The sequence below is a fragment of the Chiloscyllium plagiosum genome, chromosome 43 (assembly GCF_004010195.1).
Source record: "Chiloscyllium plagiosum isolate BGI_BamShark_2017 chromosome 43, ASM401019v2, whole genome shotgun sequence".
Classification (NCBI taxonomy): Eukaryota; Metazoa; Chordata; class Chondrichthyes; order Orectolobiformes; family Hemiscylliidae; genus Chiloscyllium; species Chiloscyllium plagiosum.
Genome location: NC_057752.1, coordinates 1,840,216 through 1,859,468, shown reverse-complemented (window position 1 = coordinate 1,859,468; position 19,253 = coordinate 1,840,216). Strand labels below are relative to the sequence as shown.

The 19,253-nt window shown below is 45.0% G+C and overlaps 1 protein-coding gene across 1 annotated transcript; it reads left to right on the top strand.

Annotated features, from left to right (window-relative positions):
- Positions 1-519: 519 nt before the first annotated feature.
- Positions 520-2,724, top strand: LOC122543257 (fidgetin-like). The gene has a single exon (XM_043681728.1). The coding sequence runs from the start codon at positions 520-522 to the stop codon at positions 2,722-2,724; it is 2,205 nt and encodes a 734-aa protein (XP_043537663.1).
- The last annotated feature ends 16,529 nt before the right edge of the window (positions 2,725-19,253 follow it).

The window sequence follows — 19,253 nt, the reverse complement described above, 5'->3', positions numbered from 1 at the left end:
CAGCCATATATCTTATGGGCCTTCGGAGCAGAAGTTGGCCATTCGGCCTTTCGAGCCTATTCCACCATTCAACACGGTCATAGCTGGTCATCTAACTCAGTCTCCTGTTCCCATTTTCTCCCCAAACCCTTTGAATTATATCGATAGAAAGCGTAGGGAAATGTAAGTCGAGTAAATAGATTGTGCATTGCATGTCATAACCTGCCCTGCCCTTAGCTGAACTTAATTTGGGACTCTCCTTGTCGGTAGTCATTCAGTTCCCTGTGAGGTAGATGGTTGGCCACTGAACATTGAGAGAACAACACCTCCATCTCGAAATAGCGCTCATATCTGAAACTGTGTGCTCCTGTGCCTGATCGGTAGTACCCAAGGAGTTTCATATTCAGGGTAAAGCAAGTACCTAGGGACATCCAACTCTGACAGTCAGGCAACTGGATAACCTGGCAGTTCCAATTGAATGCTCTGCTCTTTGAAGCTCCCAGTCACAATGTCTTTTGTTGTCTTTCAGACCTGTGGAAAATGCATTGGACACCGGAGCATGCCCAGAAGCCAGAGCAGTACCTCGACATCTCATTTACGACGTCCTCTCCAGCACCCAAACCAGACGATAACAATCTCAGCCAGCAACGTCACCAGCATGTGTGGGCGAATGATGACATTTCTGCACTGTCTGCCTCTAATCTGCTCAAGAAGTTTGCAGAGAAATACTCTGGGCTTGTGAACTCTTCCTGTGAGAGACCTGAGCTAAATGCTTACGCAGAGGCATCTTTTGGGCCAGTTCATGAACAAAAGAATGAAAATGATACCTGGCAAATGTCACTGAGTGTAGATGATGCATATTCTGTAAACTCTATCCATGAGGGCCTTTCTGGCAGTAGAACAGGAACTAATTCCACTCTCCAACCAGTTGATGGCGGTGTAGGGATAAGTGGCTCCTCTGTCGTAACCAATAGTCACTCTGAATCTCGCTATCCACGTCATGTATGTGGTCCCACCACTCTCCCGAGTCATCAATCGAGCCTTGTCCCAGTTGGAACATCTCCAGAATATTCATCAGGTTACAATGGTACTTACTTACCCTCAGGTTACTGCAGCCAAACATCATTGGCAGCCCCTTCCTCTTATTCCTCACCTTTAACTAGCTCGAGCCTTCTGCAGCCAGTGCACCCCACACCCACTATAGTCCCGTCTTACAGGTCAACTTTAGCTGGAGCAAGCCCACTGCACACGTACCCTTCAAATAGTTACCCATGCCAACCAAGCATGGGCCCTGGTTATGCTGGAGCACATCTCCCATCTTCGTACGTCCCCTCAGGCATTCCGGCTCCTTTCCCTCTTCCCCCCTCAGCACGACCTTCCACCGTCTCTGGCTATGATTACCAAAGCCACAAGGTGACTCCTGACTCGGTGTCGCCCGTCAACAATGGTTCGAGAAAAGCCGCAGCAGCGAAGGAGCCTGAGAGTACTGGTCGATACAGAAGGTACAGTTACGGACAACAAAGGACTACTTCAGGTTCTTACCAGTTGCCAGCTGATGTAGTTCCTGATGACCCGAAAGGTAATGGCTTCGGCAGAAATGATGAGGCATTACCTGTCGAATTGAAGGGGAAACAAGGAGTTGTGGATGACCTTATTGGTAAATACATTGGCCAGGAAAGCAAAGGAATGATGCCTCCACCCTACAGCCGTGACAAACATGCGCTGCAATCAAGATCAACTGAGGCGCTTGTGAAATTCACCCCTACATTAATAAATCGAGAAATGGCCAATGACCGTGGCCTCATATTTAGTCACCAGCTTCAGCTCCAGCGAGCCGAACCGGTTCTGGCAAGTAGTGGGTTAGAGGAGCAGTTGAAGAACCTAGATTCCCAGCTTTTAAACCTTGTAACAAATGAAATTGTTGACTGTGGTCCTCCAGTCCACTGGGGTGATGTTGCTGGGCTGGATACTGCGAAAGCAGTGATTGAAGAGCACGTGTTGTGGCCCCTGATGAGGCCTGGTGCGTACAGCGGTGGAAACGGACCACCCAAAAGCATCTTGCTGTTCGGCCCTCGCGGTGGGCGTAAAACAATGCTCACAAGGTGTATTGCCTCCTGTCTCGGGGCGACCTTCCTCAAGGTCAGTGGGTCAGCTTTCATCTCCAAGTGGAAGGGAGATGGAGAGATGATCTTGCAGACTATGTTTCTCATTGCCCGATCCCGCCAGCCATCTGTTATCTTTATAAATGAGCTCGATGCCATGCTCTCTAACACAGCGGGTGAAGAGAGTAACCATCTAAGCTCCATTAAAGCCAAACTCTTGTCTCACGTGGAAGGTGTGATGAACTCGAGCAGTGACCATATTATCGTCATTGGAGGTACCAGGCATCCAGATGATATAGAGGAGACCATACACAGGTACTTTGTAAAGCGACTTTACATCTCTCCGCCCGACAACATTGCAAGGCGTCAAATTTTAATCTGTGGTTTGTCTCAACAAGACCACTGCCTCAGTGATGGGGAAATTAGCTCCATTGTTGAGCACACAGAGGGGTATTCTGGGAGTGACCTGATCCAGCTCTGTCAACAGGCAGCATTAGGACCGGGGCACAGTCTGACCGCACCATTACAGCCTACCACCTACAAGGACTTTGAAAACGCTCTTTGCAAAGTTCAGCCCAGCGTTTCGCAAAAGGAACTCAAGCTGTACATGGAGTGGAGCAGGTTATTCGGAACTGGTGTCTGACCGCGACGTTTGTGAGGGTCGGGTGGAATAGCAGTGGGGAGAAGCTGGTCTGTACCACAAAGTGAACAGCACGATTGGGATCAGTTTGGATGCCAAGGATGCTGTTTGGGCACTGGAATGGCCTGAGCTGTTCAGATACCATCTTGATAAACCAGGGGCATCCTTCACCCACACTGAAGCGGATGTTAGTCCATTTGCATATACAAATGAGTGTCTTCCACCTGCCTCTGGCCCTTGCTATAATTTCGATTTTCTATGAGGTAGTGAGGGTCTGAGCTGATGAGCTCTGGGGAAACCAGAGCTAAACACCACACATGTGAAAACGAGCAAATCTCCATCGCTGAGACCCCAGAGTTCACTCCTAACTTCAACCTCCAAACCTTTCCAGCATTGATCTCCTCCTGACCCGAACTGCCGGCTCTCCACCCGAAAGCAGTCGTGGACTCCCTGAGAGCCCCGCGATTCACCTGTTTAACTGCCTGGAAACCGGGGCATTAACCCGGCTTCAGGCTCTTCCCACGATATTACGATGAAGTCACAGGCCTGAAATCCAGGGCTCCCTGCGCCTCCCAATCCGAGAGCGATTCGTGTGAGATTTCCGAAAAGGGACATGCTAATTTCCCAAGTCCTCGTATTAATCTCGATAATATCTCCAAAATCCGCTGATGGTAACTTCTGTAGGTGGTAGTAATGTTCCTGATACTGGTTACCGTTTAAACCTTCATAAATTCTGATTTAATTGCAGCTCAAATTAATCAGAATTGCATATTTTTGAAAAAAGTATTGCTACTGGCTCACTCCAAGTGTAGGCTATTTCTCTCTGGATGTTATGGTACTTATCCCCATTGTGAAGATAACAGCACACGCTGGCTGGTTTTGTCCCACTGTGGGTAAAACACAATCTGTTTTCATTTTGCTCTTAAAATTGCGCTGTTTTATGAGAGTATTTCTTCAGCTGCTGAAGACAACTATGACTATTTAGCTTAAAGGTATGTGGTGAATTCTCTGCGCTAGATTCAATCAAGCAGTTTTAGGTTAGCTGGTTACATTATTAAAGACAGGAGCTAATTGTCCTGATTAAGCTGGTAGTATTGCTAGGCTGGGAAATGGGAAATCAATCAGAGTTCCTGCTCTGGATGGCTAACCAGGAGAGCAGATTGTGCTATGTGGGGATAATTGGCAAGGATACAACAGGGTCCAGCAGCTTTAATGGCTGCTAAGGAATGAGAAACATGAGAGTCAGCATCCATTCTGTCGGCTTACAAACGAAACAGGCCTACTTTGGATAGGAACCATGGGTCATCCTCGAAACTTAACACCATCAAGGGTCCCTCAGACGAGTCAAGCAACATTGTAAAGTGTGTTTCAGTGAGTATATCCCTATCCCTGGATATGTCCTGTCCCACCAGCAGGACAGACCCAGCAGTTGCGGTGGCACAGTTGGGAGAGAATTGCCTGGGAGCCCTCAACATTGACTCTGAAGCTCATGAAGGGTTAGGTCGAATATGGGGAAGGAAGTCTCCAACTGATTCCTGCCCACCATTCTGTGCCACCTTGATGATAAATTGGTACTGGAGACAGGCAATAAAGTCCCATGACTAAAGGGAAAACCAACTGGACATTGTCCTCACCAATCTATCTGTTGTAGATGCATCTGTCCACAACAGTATAAGTAGGAGTGATTGCTGTACAGCTTTTGTTATGACAAAGTCCTGTCTTCACACTAAGCATGCCCACCAAGATAAATGGGATAGATTTTGAACAGATCTGGAAACTAATAATTGGGCCATCGTGAGATGCTATGAGCCACCATCAGCAGCAGAATTGCATTCAATCACAATCTGTAACTTTATGTCCAGGTGTATTCTCCACTCGACCCTTACCATCAAATCAGGGGATCAACGCTAGTCCAATAGGAACACCATACCAGCTGCACATTCCCCTCCAAGCCACTCACCATCCTGGAAATATATCACTGTTCCTTTAGCATCACTGGGACAAAATCCTGGAATTCCCTCCCTCAGGGCATTGTGAGTTCTCCTCCAGAACATTGACTACAGACAACAGCTCAACAACACCACCCCTCCAGGGTCATTTGAAAGGAATTAGCCTGTTTATTTTTAATGGGTGATTGTACTATTAAAACAAACAGCAGATATATGGAAACACCATCTCCCCTCCAAGCCACTCACCACCCTGACTTGGAAATATATCGCCATTCCTCCAGGGTCACTGGGTCAAAATCCTGAAATTCCCTCCCTGAGGGCATTGTGGGTCAACCCAGAACAGGTGGACTGCAGAGGTTCAAGAAGGTAGCTCACCCCCACCTTCTCAAGGGGGGCAACTAGGGACGGGGCAATAAATACTGGGTCCAGCCAGCGACGCCCACATCCCACAAATGAATTAAAGGAAACAAATTTGATTTCGCATATGTACAAATCAGAGAGTACAAGTCAAGACTATTTCTCCTGGTCTATGTTTGCAAAGCCAAGTACATTTTGTCTGTGGCACTTGATAATGGGTAAATGTTAACATGGGAACTACTTTCATAGCTCCATTTTCTTCACGTGGCTTACACCTTGAAGTGGGTGCAGCACTGAGTAGTTCCACATCCTGAACAGCAGTTGGAAATTATGAGAAACCAGCATGTGTTCAAGCTGGCCTTCAACCCCAGTTCTGCAGCACATAAAGAGGAAGTGGGTTCTGGCTTGTAAACTGCTCAAAGTCATTTTCCAATTGATTCGCACTTGGGAAAGCCACCAGAATGATACGGTAATTTCCCTTGTCAACCATATCTCCACTGTGACTTCAAATAGTAGAGTATACATGGATACTGATAAAGAAAACCAGATTAAAATTTGCCGTTTGTTTCATCAAGAGAGTCTGGTTTAAATTTGAAAGATAAAGTTAAAATGTCACTTCCATCATATTCCTTTTGGTGTAAATAATCAGTAAAAGACACAATGGCCAAAGTCCTGTGCATTATTCTGCCATAAGTCCAGCTATGGGTGATGTAAAAACCAAGACTTAGCTTGGCATCCAGTTAAGTCGGATTCTGCTGACCTTCCTGACCAGGTTTGCACCCGCACACCACCATTGCCAACATCGCCACTGATGTCACAGGAGGGCTGGAGACAAAGTGTGATTGAAGGAGGCCACTCCCAAGCTGACAGTCCCATTGCGCCCAAGATGGTAGAGCATCAGACCAGGAAACCCCTCTCTCCAATAAAAGCAAAATCCTGCAGGTAAATGGAGAATGCTGGAGAAACTCAGCGGGTCTGGCAGCATCTATGGAGAGAGGAACAGAGTGAATGTTTATTGGTCAGAGTACTGAGTGCAGGAGTTGGGAGGTCATGTTGCGGCTGTACAGGACATTGGTTAGGCTGCTGTTGGAATATTGTGCGCAATTCTGGTCTCCTTCCTATCGGAAAGATGTTGTGAAACTTGAAAGATTGACAGAAAAGATTTACAAGGGTGTTGCCAGGGTTGGAGGATTTGAGCTATAGGGAGAGGCTGAACAGACTGGGGCGTTTTCCCTGGAGCATCGGAGGCTGAGGGGTGACCTTATAGAGGTTTACAAAATTATGAGGTGCAACTAGATTGGGTTGGGATATCTGGTCGGCATGGATGGGTTGGACCGAAGGGTCTGTTTCCGTGCTGTACATCTCTATGACTCTATGTCCAGTGACAACTCTTTGGAACTCGGCCTTTTCAGCCTCTTTACCCTATCCTCTCTCCTCCCCTTATCCAACTACATACTTAAGTGATTGCAAGAGTTCCCTTTTCTGTCTTACACAGAAATCTATATGTTTGTGTAAAGATTAACATCAGTTCTAAATTTACCTTTCATCTGACTGAACCTGCACCTTGGACAACACTTGGTCAACAATCCTGATTGTTGGCTAAGAATTCTACAAACAATCAGTTTAAGATTATTAGTTGGGGTGGGACACACTTTACGAGTGCTCATTATTCACAAGGTTGGGTCTTGGGCTTTACAAACAGTAAGGCTCATTGAGCGTTGTCCTATTAAACAAAATAAGAGGCTCTGCTTTTCCCTGGTGCATTCATTATGGTCATGCATTGACCAATCAGAGTTGACATGCCCAGTTTGAATTGAAATCAAACCTTGGCACCTAACTGTTCCTTGGTACATTCTCCATGACCATGCCGCTCCCAATCAGAATCCACTTGCCAACCAATCAGCACCCTCTACTCCTACAGTATGAATCGTTAATCCCTTTGAGATGTGGTATTCTTGTGATTTTGTCCTGATGAGTGCAAGATGAAAAACTTCGACAGCAAGAAGGTTTTTCTTCAGCAATGATTATTCATCACTGTTACAGCACATCAGCGTCACTTTACCTTTCCTTCTCATTATGATTGAAGTTTTACAAAGTACAGGATACGTAAAAAAACTGCATTTATTTTCTGATTAAAACAACACGGTTATATTATTTTTGTTCCAGAATTCTACATTTAAAAAAACCCTGTAATATTGCATTGGAGAGCAAAATATATTGAAACAAGCCTAGAATTAGTAAAATAATACGTACAAGCGGTGACATTTCAAATCCCTGCTGGAAACATTGTTAAGTAAGCATTGTTTTTAAATGTTTAATTCAATTGCATCACAGGCCACGTTTTGGCATGTTTTTGGTCAGCTTTTCAAGGCATCTATGAAAAGTGAAACAGCATCAATATTTCAGGTCTAGGACCTTTGTTGGAAATGTTAACTCTGATTTTGTTTTCCACAGATGCTGCCAAATGTGCTGAGCTTCTGCAACACTTGCTGTTTTTATTTCAGATTTCCAGCGTCTGCAGGATTTTGCTTTCATTTTAATCCTGTCATTGGCCTGGCTATGCGTTGTCAGTGGTCACTGGTTTGCTAAAATAGGATACCACTGCCTTTTGCTACTCCTCTGAAGATAAGCTTCAAAAATAAATTTCAAAAGATATTTACACAGATATAAAACCCCTTAATGTGGAGCATCAAGTAGAGATGAAGTTTCTAACTATTTATTGCATTATAAGTCATACGACCATAAGGTAGAAGAATGGAATTAGACCATTCGGCCATTGAGCCTGTTTCATCATTCGATCGTGGCTGATATGTTTCTCAACCCCCATTCTCCTGCCTTCTCCCCAAAACCCTTAATCTACTTAGCAATCAAGACCCAATCCAACTTTGTCTTAAAGACACTCTGTTGCAAGCAACTAAATCTAACCTTCATCCTTATACCAGCTCAGGTTGTTTTTCATCTAAAAAAAAATCAAGACCAACAACAAAGTCTATATCACCTTCCCCCTTTACGCCACACAAATCGACACAGTCCGTATAAATTAACAAGCACAGTTGTATTCCTTCAAGAGAAAGACAAAATCACTGGCATTGGAGGTCGTTCACTTGATTAATTCCAGAGATGAAAGGCTTGTCTCATGAGGAGAGATTGAACAGTTTAGGCATCTATTTGCTAGTGTTTAGAAGGATGAGAGATCTAATTAAGGTGTATAAAATGGGAAAGGGGATTGATAAAGTAGACGTAGAGAGGATGTTTCCCCTTGTGGGGCGGTGCAGAATGTTTTAGGATAAGGGGTCGCAGATTTAAAACAGCTGAGAAGGAGTTACTTCCCTTGAATGGTTGTGATGTGTAGAATTCACTATCTCAGAGTGCGGTGGATGCTGGGACATTGAGTAAACAGAAGGAGGAGATTTTTAAAATTAATAATGGATTGAAGAGCTATGCAGAACGGGCAAAGAAGTGGAATTGAGGCCAAGTTGAGATGAGTCACTGTTGTGTTAAATGGCAGAGCAGGTTTGAGGGACTGAATGGCCTACTCCTGCTCCTAGTTCTTGTGTCCTTTGGCATATTCACATACCTAAGCATTCAGTACTGCAAAACAGAAGGCAAAATTTGGAAAATGTAGGAACACATGAATTGGTCTTCCAGGAAATAGGTATTCCAGTGAAAGATACAGATTAAGTAGAGTGGGTTTAATGATGTACGAGATGCATATTTAAAATGGAATCTTATTGCTTGTTTTTTAAGAGTTGAGTTTATGGTTGAATTACAATTTTACTAGTTGAACTCTTTGTCCTGATTAAACTCCATGAAGGTAAGGCTTACGTTTCACAAATTGGATAGAGATGGGGACTGCCGTTTGACATCCTCATCCAAAAATAATCCATCACACCCATTCCTCCTTGTATTGTGTTGAAACTGCTCCAGCAGCAGACAAATTCAAATTATTTTAAGCATGCTTCGTTCCAGAAATGACCTTCTGACAATTCTCCGTTATTGGAGTAAGAATTGCATTATCAGGCATCTCAAAATGAGTTGTAGTGTCTCTGTTCCCAGTGTCTTTTATTGCAGTTGGAATCAATGAAAAATTCTCCCTTGAACAAAGAGGGTTTGTTTGTACAGAGAGTCATTAGAACATAAAATGAATTATTTACCAGAATTGGTGAACAAGGAGGGGAAGGGTATGTGGGGAGAGAGAGACAGGAAAGTGGAGTTTAGAACCACAGCCAGATCACCCATGGCAAAGTAGCCTGTAAGGGTGAATAGCCTTCTCCTGCTTTTCAGCACTATATTACTATGCTTAGTTAAACAGCGATTATGCTTTCATTTGTAAAGGAGCTGCATACTTACGTATTCGCCAAAATTTAAAGACAAACAGATATGGAAAAGCACAGTTAGGTGAGATGAGTTGGCAACATTGACTCCGGTTGGGTCAAAATCCTGGAAATCCCCATCGAAAGGCATTGTGGGTCAACCTCCAGCACATGGACTGCAGCGGTTCTAGAAGGCAGCTCACCCCCACCTTCTCAAGGGGGCAACTAGGGATGGGGCAATAAATGCTGGGCCCATTCAATGATGTCCATGCCCCATGAGCAAGTTTTAAAAAATAAGTTGGGATGGGACAATCACAATGAGCCAAATGGCCACCTTCTGCACTTGAAACGTTTTGAATCACATCAGAAGGAAGACCTGCAAACCGGGAGATGTTTTTTCATTTGTGTAGATGCAGTCACCTCATTGGCACTGAAGATAGAATTCACAATATTCAATGGTGGTGGCAACTCATAACATCGACCGGCTCCTGGTAATTTGGAAACAATGGCAGCAAAACACCATTCATCCCAGAAAGACTTTAGAAAACACAGGATATACTCTCCAAATGAATAATTCCATGTTCTTCCAAACTCCATATTCCCTCTTAAAAGGAATTTGCAGAAATTGAAAATAAACTGCTGCTGATTGCCAGTAATGCAGTTGTCTGTAAGTGGGAATAAGACAAATTGACCATCCATTTGAGAAGAGAGTTCACACATTCTTGGTTGAGGCCCTGAAGGCCTTAGTAAGGTAGAGAAGGTGAGAAACTGTGTTTCCACAGGGGCATGGAGTCTCCCTCTGGGCATATCCTGTGAAGTGAATAGGATCAAGTGACCAGAGAAGTGAACTCCTGGTGTCCCTCCTGTAGGACCTGGAAGCAGTGCTGGAACAAGCTCAGTGAATGGTCAAGGTCAGTGAATGCATCTAGCCAAAACACCAACAGCCTCTCCCATCTCTCCATGGAGCACAGCACAGTCCTACACCCTATCACTCACCCTGCAGCACCCTCTGGCACCCAGCACTCAGGGTTAACATTCAGATACTCCACTCCAGTTTTGCCATCCACACCTTACTGTGCCCACATATGCCAGGCATTCAGCCCTGGCAGATGTATCACCAAAACACGGTGTAATAAGATCATTGACATTGCTTCCTCTCGCTTGCCAGGCACACAGCCAGAGAGGGTGGCATACAAGACACACCTTTGTCTCCTGCACTGTACAGCAGAGATGGTACTCCATAACATCTTCCTCTAGTGGTCCAGCACAGAAGTGGTGACATGCCCAGCTATCAAGCAGTGTCCGGTAGTCACTATCTCAGTTTCCATTGCAGCATAGGCAGAGGTCACCTCTCAGTATTATAGTGGTAGTTCAGACTGCACTTATGTGATCCACTCTGGTTGCCATGCAGACCCAGACTATTGTCACCATGACTGTGGAGATCATAGTTCCAAGCCTCTGGTCAAGCCAACTGCATTTGGAATATTGTGAGCAGTTTTGAGCCCTGTATCCAAAGAACGATGTGCTGATGTGGAGAGGGAGTATACGAGCTTTACAAGAATGATCTTGGAGATGAAGGGCTTGCCATATGAGGACTGGTTGAGGACTCTGTGTCTGTACTCAATGGAGTTTAGAAGGATAGGTGGGGTGGGGGGGGGATCTAAATGAAACTTACTGAGTACTGAGAGGCCTGGATAGAGTGGACATGAAGAAGACGCTTTCACAGGTAGGAGAGACTAGGACCCAATGGCACAGCCTCAGAATTATTGCCACAGTAGGCTGTAGAGTGACTTTAAGACAGAGATGGCTAGATTATTGATTAGTAAGGGGATCAAGGGTTATGGGGAGAAGGCAGGAGAATGGGGTTGAGAAACATATCAGCCATGATTGAATGCTGGAGCAGACTTGACGGGCCAAATGGCCAAATTCTGCTCCTATTTCTTATGGCTTATGGTCTTATCATGCAACGTGCCCCAGAAGTGCATTAATCTCTCTCCTAACAGATTACTGGCATCACTGAATTATAAGAAGTGTGAAAATAGAGGGTCACTGGACTCGAAATCTTAACTCTGTTTCTCTCTCCACAGATGGTGCCAGACCTGTTGAGTTTCTCCAGCATTTTCTGTGTTGGTATACAGAGTGCTGTTGCGTTATAACACTCCTGGAATGCTCCTTCACTCTTCCCCTCTGTTTGTCTAACTGGAAGATGAGGAACACTCCGAAAAGGGGGTTTATGTTTCAATTCTGTGTCGGGGATCATCAGTTGTACCCTGTGTGGGTAGCCAGAGCTGGAAGTTTCACAAAATATTGTCAAATATTTTGAAAGCTGAGGTAAACAAGCAGAGAAGTCAAAGGTTATCAGGGCTAGGTGGGAATGTGGATTTGCGGCCCCAAGTGGAACAGGACAATAATCTTACTGAATGGCAGAACAAGGTTGAGTCATTCCTCTTAATTCGTATAAATGTATGTTAGAACTAACATTTTTGTTTAATCTTTAATTCAAATGTAAAGGCTTTTGTGCTCCTTGAGTGAATATTGACTGAAAATGACCAACAGTGAAATAATTAGGACAGAGTGGCATTCTGATATTTAGCAGCTTTGTGAAAGATTATTAATACAGTTCATATCCAAATAAAATAGGTGCAGCAGAGTGGCAGGGACCCAGGTTCGATTCCAGCCTCGGGTGACTGTCTGTGTGGAGTTTGTATGTTCTCCCTGTGTCTGTGCAGGCTTCCTCCGGGTGCTCTGGTTTCCTCCCACAATCCAAAGATGTCGGGTTAGGGTGGATTGGCTGTGGGAATAGGGTTAGGAGCTTGGTCTGGGTGAGATGCTCTTCAGAGAGTCTATGCAGACCCAATGGGCTAAATTGCCTCATTTTGCACTGTAGGGATTCTATGATTCAGTTAGGCATAGCCTTCACCAGGAAACATTGATAATTTAACTTCCTGATGAGCAGATTCACATCCGTTGTCCCTGACGGCACCATTAGTCCAGGACGGCTCAGAGATCCCCTGTGCCCTCAGAAAGGTGACCAGTGAGAGCTATTGCATTTGCTCTGGTGGATGGGGAGGGGTGTGAGGGGAGATGGTATGTGTAAAGGAGGCATCGTGTATTCAGTTGGAGTGGGGGTGGGGACATCCCAGGATCAGGAAGGGAGAGTGCCACCCCTGTCCCTCCAAATCCCCTTCACTCATTCCCTCCTTGCCCCATTATTGATGGGTGTGGTTCTCCCAGCAGCCACCTCTTCCCTGAGCGCTGGTATTGATGATGAGCCACAGACCTCTGATTGGTGGGGTTTCTGATGACAGGGATCTGAATCGGTGGGGGTGGGGGTGGGGGGGGGGTGGACAGGGCCTAATGGATGTAGCCCCACCCCTCCATTCAGCCTGACAGAAACTTCAGCCATCACCTTGGCTTGTCTGTGTCTCGATATGTACATCTCTGTCTCATTAACTGGCTGGTACGAAATTTGAGGTAACGAAAAAGGAGGATTCATGGGTAGAATTGCTCAGTAAATCCAACGCCAAAGTAAACATTGTACAATGAGAAGATCCTGTCGTGGGGGTAGAACAGGATGGTTATAGAGATGAGGAACTTCAGGGGAAGCTGGGGCTGTTCTCCCTGAGAGGGACGTTTGATCTTGGTGTTCGAAATCATGAGGGGACTGGAAGGAGTGGACAGGGAGAAACTGTTCCTATTGTAGAAACATCAAGAAGCAGAGAGCAGCGATGCAACGATGACGTGCAAATCTTTTTTTATGCAGCAAGTGGTTATGATCTCCAAGTGCGCAGCAGTGAAAACATGGAACACCCAACCTTATCACTGTCAAACAGATTTTCATCTCTCGACTCTGTCACTTTTTGAAAGAATTGAGTGATGGTATGTATGAGGATAAAACATGTTCATGTATTCAAAGCACTGGTTCCTAAAATACTTCTTTCAGAAACGTTATCCTTGTATAGGCTTCACATTGTACTATAACCATTTCTACCTCATTGGTATGTATTCTGAGCAAAATATTTATTTCATGTCTTTTGAATATCAGTTTTGATCTGTATTGGTCTACCTCAGAGCAAGTGGCTGTATTTCAAAGCAATGTTACACAGGATTAAAAGAAGATTCTGAACTGAAAATGCAATTGTCTTTTCTTTAAATTAGTGTTCACATATTGGCAGTCCAGCCAAAGAGACTCATAGCTAAGCTGGCATTATGATTTCTGGTTATCTTTTGGCGCCCAGATGTTTGAAATAATCATTTTAAGCCTGGTAGATGAGAACGCTATCTTTACTCTAATGACTATGCTTCCTAGTCAGAAGACTGCCTAGGCCCACTGATGCTCCAGTGCAGCCGTGAAATGTGGCCCACTGGAACATTTACACATACAATTGGTTCCTAGTTGATTAGGTCCTATCTCTTTACCAACAAAACAATATATTAACAGTTGGCATCTATTTTGTGTGACCCATGGACAAGATGCCACTAGCTTGCTAGCTGGCTGACAGTCCTATGCCTTAAAACCTGACAGCTATCTCAAGATACTCATTTAGCATTTAATAGGGAGGTGTTAGCTTAGTGGTATTATTGCTCGACTATTAATTACTAAATTCAGGTACTGTTCTCGGCCTGTGAAATAATTCTTCAGAGGCTGACATCCCATCACGCATCACCCTTTACTTACAAATGCGCAGCCTTTGACAATAGCACTGCCTCTGACTGAGTCAGGCATTTAGGGGCCTAATATCCCTGATGTTCATTGTTTTATGTCAGCCAGCGCTCCCTGATTGGACCGGATTAACAGCCCTAATCAGGGAACTCATATTCTATGATGTTCAGCTGGCTGCCCTCATTACAATCACTACAGTCCTGGCTTTGAATTCCACCATGGTGAAGTTTGAATTTAATAAGACTCTGGAATTAAGAGTCTAATGATAACCACAAAACCATTGTTGGAAAGACCCATCTGGTTCACTAATGTCCTTTAGGGAAGGAAACTGCCATCCTTATCTAGTCTGGCCTACATGTGACTCCAGGCCCACAGCAATGTGGTTGACTCTTAACTTCCCCCTCAGCTATAAGGGATGGGCAATAAATGTATTAGCCAATGATGCCCATGTCCCACGATTTAAAAAAAAATCATAGATTGCTGGTTGGATTCAAATGAAGCCAATGTAGGCCTTAAAACCACGGTGGTTTCTTTGTTGCCAGAATGGCCAGCAATGAGGGCACTCAACAGTCAAAATCTATTCTTGTATCTTTGAAGTCAAGTGTGGGAAGCAGCCTTGGAGCTGCGTTTCTGGACCAAAACATTGGTGCAAAATGAAAACCAAATTCGGGTTTTTTTTTCCAGGTAGATTCGGGGTGGGATGGTGGCTTCATGGTTAGCACTGCTGCCTCACAGCGCCAGGGCCCCGGGTTCAATCCCACCCTCGGGCGACTGTCTGTGTGGAGTTTGCACATTCTCTCCGTGACTGCACTGGTTTCCTCCAGGTGCTCCGGTTTCTTCCCACAATCCAAAGATGTGCAGGTTGGGTGGATTGGCCATGCTAAATTGTCCCATAGTGCCCAGGGATGTGCAGGTTAGGGTGGATTGGCCATGCTAAAATGCCCCATAGTGCCCAGGGATGTGTCGGTTAGGGCGGATTGGCCATGCTAAATTGCCCCATAGTGTCCAGGGATGTGTAGGTTAGGGTGGATTGGCCATGCTACATTGTCCCATCGTGCCCAGGGATGTGTCGGTTAGGGTGGATTGGCCATGCTAAATTGCCCCATAGTGCCCAGGGATGTGTAGGTTAGGGTGGATTGGCCATGCTAAATTGCCCCATAGTGCCCAGGGATGTGCAGGTTAGGGCGGATTGTCCATGCTAAATTGCCCCATAGTGTCCAGGGATATGCAGGTTAGGGTGGATTGGCCATGTTAACTTGCCCCATAGTGCCCAGGGATGTGCAGGTTAGGGTGGATTGGCCATGCGAAATGCAGGGTTACGGAGATAAGGTAGGGGAGTAAGTCTGGGTGGGATGCTCTTTAAAGAGTTGGTGTGGTCTTGTTGGGCTGAATGGCTTGTTTGCATACTGTAAGGATTCTGTGAAATACAATGTAAGGAAGACAATAGTTAGTCGTCAGAATCGCAAAAGTGTAACAGTGTAGAAAGAGGCAATTCAGCTTATTGACCTTGACTGAAATCGAACAGGAAAATACCTCCAGTGCCTAACAGGTAAGTAATGTTGAGGAAAATGTGTCCAGTCCTTGTGATTGGGCACTGTTATGTTACCTGAGCTCAAATAAGCAGGGGGAAATAATGGATCCATTTGACTGAGACAGGAAGAAAGACTTGCGATCTGGGAGGGATTCATATTGTGTTGGAGTTGTTTGAAAGCAACACTTTGCCCTGGCCTGTAAACACCCCCACAACACTGGGCTGATTATTGTGGTCTCCAAGCCATGTGGGTGCCAGTGTGGAGAACTTTGGAAAATGCTGGGATCCTGATTGCACTTGGTTTGGAAACTGATGTTCGGTGGGGAGGGAAGGTGGTGGGTCTTGGGGGTTGAGATTATGGAGCCATGGGATCCAGAGTGGGGATAAGGGAATGGGGGAAAGTGGGTGGTGAGGCTCTGGAGAGCTGGAACAAACTGGGAATGAAGGGTTAGCAGAGGCAGTTGGGGAGATGGTTTTAGGAGGTTCTGGCTTCATTCACATCCAGTTAGGAGCCAATGGCTTTGGATACCTCAAGGAAACGAATATTTTGTAGCAGAAGCCTTAAAGGTGTCTTAGACGCTGTATTTGCCTCTGCAGAACTCTTAGCAGCATCTAGCGAGACACACCTCCATCTACCTCAGTTTCCTTCCTTTAAACAGTCTTTCAAACTGACCTCCTCAACTGTTCAAATATCCCTTTAATTAGCTTGGTGTCACAATTTGCATCGGAAGATTCCTCTGAAGTAAGCAAGCCTGAAGGGCCGAATGGCTTTGGGGAGGGAAGGTGGTGGGTCTTGGGGGTTGAGATTATGGAGCCATGGGATCCAGAGTGGGGATAAGGGAATGGGGGAAAGTGGGTGGTGAGGCTCTGGAGAGCTGGAACAAACTGGGAATGAAGGGTTAGCAGAGGGAGTTGGGGAGATGGTTTTAGGAGGTTCTGGCTTCATTCACATCCAGTTAGGAGCCAATGGCTTTGGATACCTCAAGGAAACGAATATTTTGTAGCAGAAGCCTTAAAAGTGTCTTAGACGCTGTATTTGCCTCTGCAGAACTCTTAGCAGCAGCTAGCGAGACACACCTCCGTCTACCTCAGTTTCCTTCCTTTAGACAGTCTTTCAAACTGACCTCCTCAACTGTCCAAATATCCCTTTAATTAGCTTGGTGTCACAATTTGCATCGTAAGATTCCTCTGAAGTAAGCAAGCCTGAAGGGCCGAATAGCGTACTCCCACTCCGATTTTCCATGCTTACTTTCGATTGTCCTTCTTTCTTCTTCTGGTCATCTCTTGGACTGAGGAAGGTACTTACCACACAGTACAACTTGTGGCATGGACCTGTTTGTGGAATCCTTTAACCAGGCAAGGCTGTTGTGATGCCACAACAAAGGGTTCTGAATAGGCAGAAAACTCGGGATTGTCCCCAGCCAATATGATGCATGCTTGGCACATGAGCATGCTTCCTGCTCGGCATTTTCTGGCATTGGGTAGCTGAGGAGTGTCCAATTAAATGTGCACTGTGCAACGTGACTTCTAGCCCCTAATGTAATAAAAAGAAACTCTTTCCCATTTGGGCGTCAATCCCTTTTTAAGGAAAAGTTCGATTTAAGGTTGAACCTTTCATCTCAGGAGAGATATGGATGCGTTAGGTCACTGTCCCAATGAACATCCAAGTGTTTCTTAAATGATCCAACATTTGTACACTCTGTGCGGAAATCTATTTTGCATGGGGATCGCTCATTGAGGAAAGGATCGTCTGCGCTAAAGCCTCAAATTATTCTTCAATTTGATTGATCTACCATGGCAATTTAATCTAAAGTGATAATCGGGTTTAATCTTTTCAGTGCTCAGAACAATTTCCGACGCAAGTGAACAACACCTCGTCATGAGTGAAGATATTGTTTTCTTGCACAGTATAATAAGTGGTCATATCAACAGCATTAACACAGCCATTTGCCTTGACCGTGTTTCGGCTATTTAATGGATGTCCAAACAGTAGGAACCAAACACAGAGTCAAAGAACCAAATAGAATGCCACGTTGCTTTCTTCCAGCCTGTTCTATAAATAGAAAAGGTATTTCATTCTTAATTTGTTCAGCAAGGATTAGTGTGCAACACTGGTCTCTTCAATGTCCCCAATTTGTATCAGTGCACAGTTACCAGGCCTTCAGCTACTGAGGCCCTAATCTCTGGAATTCCCTCCCTACACACCTCCGTCTACCTCAGTTTCCTTCCTTTAGACAGTCTTTCAAACTGACCTCCTCAACTGTCCAAATATCCCTTTAATTAGCTTGGTGTCACAATTTGCATCGGAAGATTCCTCTGAAGTAAGCAAGCCTGAAGGGCCGAATGGCCTACTCCCGCTCCGATTTTCCATGTTTACTTTGAGACATTTCATTCTGGTAAAAGCACTATGCAAATACATCAATAGGTCTGTGTTTGTTTTGAACAGTAAAAGCTACAACTTGCATTTGTTTCGCAAGTTTAACATCAAAGAATATCTCAGGCAGTTTACCACAGTGTAATCAAATAAATAATTTGGAGATCAGTCACAAAAGAAGATTATGGAGGCAGGTGGAGGGTCTCCAAGGAAGCAGGGAGATTTAGCAAGAGCCTTGTACATTGTGCGTCCTACGTGGCTTCATTTATTTGTTCCTGGGATGTGGGCATCATTGGTTGGGCCAACATTTATCGCCCACCTGTAGTTGCCTCTTGAGAAGGTGGGGGTGAGCTGCCTTGTTGAACTGCTGCAGTCCGCCTGCTGTAGGTAGACCCACAATGACCTTAGGGAGGGAATTCCAGGATTTTGACCCAACGTCAGTGAAGGAACGGCGATAGATTTCCACGTCAGGACAATGAGTGGCTCGGAGGGAACTTGCAGGGGGTGGCGTTCCTATCCATCTCCTATCCTTGTCCTTCTCGATGGAGGCACAGCTTGGACTTGTGGAATCACAAGAAACCCAATGGATGAAGATTGTTGAGGAGGTTTGTAAGACTTTGGCGATAGGTAGTGAGGACTGCGAGCATGAGGGTTTGAGCATTGTTGATTTGAAATTTTAAGGGATGGAAATGATGTCGATTAATGAAGATTGGGCTGAATGAGAGCAATATGGTGGGGGATAGAGTACAGACAAGTTCCATACAGCATTGACAGGCAGTGGAAAGGACGACTAAAAGAACTCTTCAAATGTGAAGGCAACTGCTGCTGAACCTCTCGGTTGTATGAAGGTGAAACCTGGCCCTAAGTAGGTTCCAGGGCTGTCAAAATGACTATTTTGAAAGCATGGTATAAATCTGGGAGTGTGAGGACAAGGGAGGCCTACAAATTACAGCAAGTAACCCTCAACTAATTGGGGACAATTCCAAGTGGGAAAACGTGAAACCTCTGAGGTTCGATAGAATTAACAGCGTGAAGTGTTTCAGTACTGTCGATTAATGCCAGATGTGAATCCCTCATATGCCTGAGATTTTAATGAAGGCAACTTCGTTTTTCTCTCAGTTTCAAAATGAAAAGATTTACAACTTGTGAGTGATTCTCTTCTGTACAATTACACTCAGCAGTTCATGATACTGTGTAATGACCTCCTGAGACCAAATGTTTCTGTGCTGTGGGAATGGAGGGGTAAATTATTTGTCCCCTACACCACCACAGGAATATTGGAAGACAGGAAATAAAGTAGGTGGCCACCTCACACAGTCTTGTCTCCCTTCATAATGAGCAAGAG

Bases quoted from the DNA above. Each gene is read 5' to 3' on its own strand.
- LOC122543257 (XM_043681728.1), top strand. From the start codon at position 520: ATGCATTGGACACCGGAGCATGCCCAGAAGCCAGAGCAGTACCTCGAC.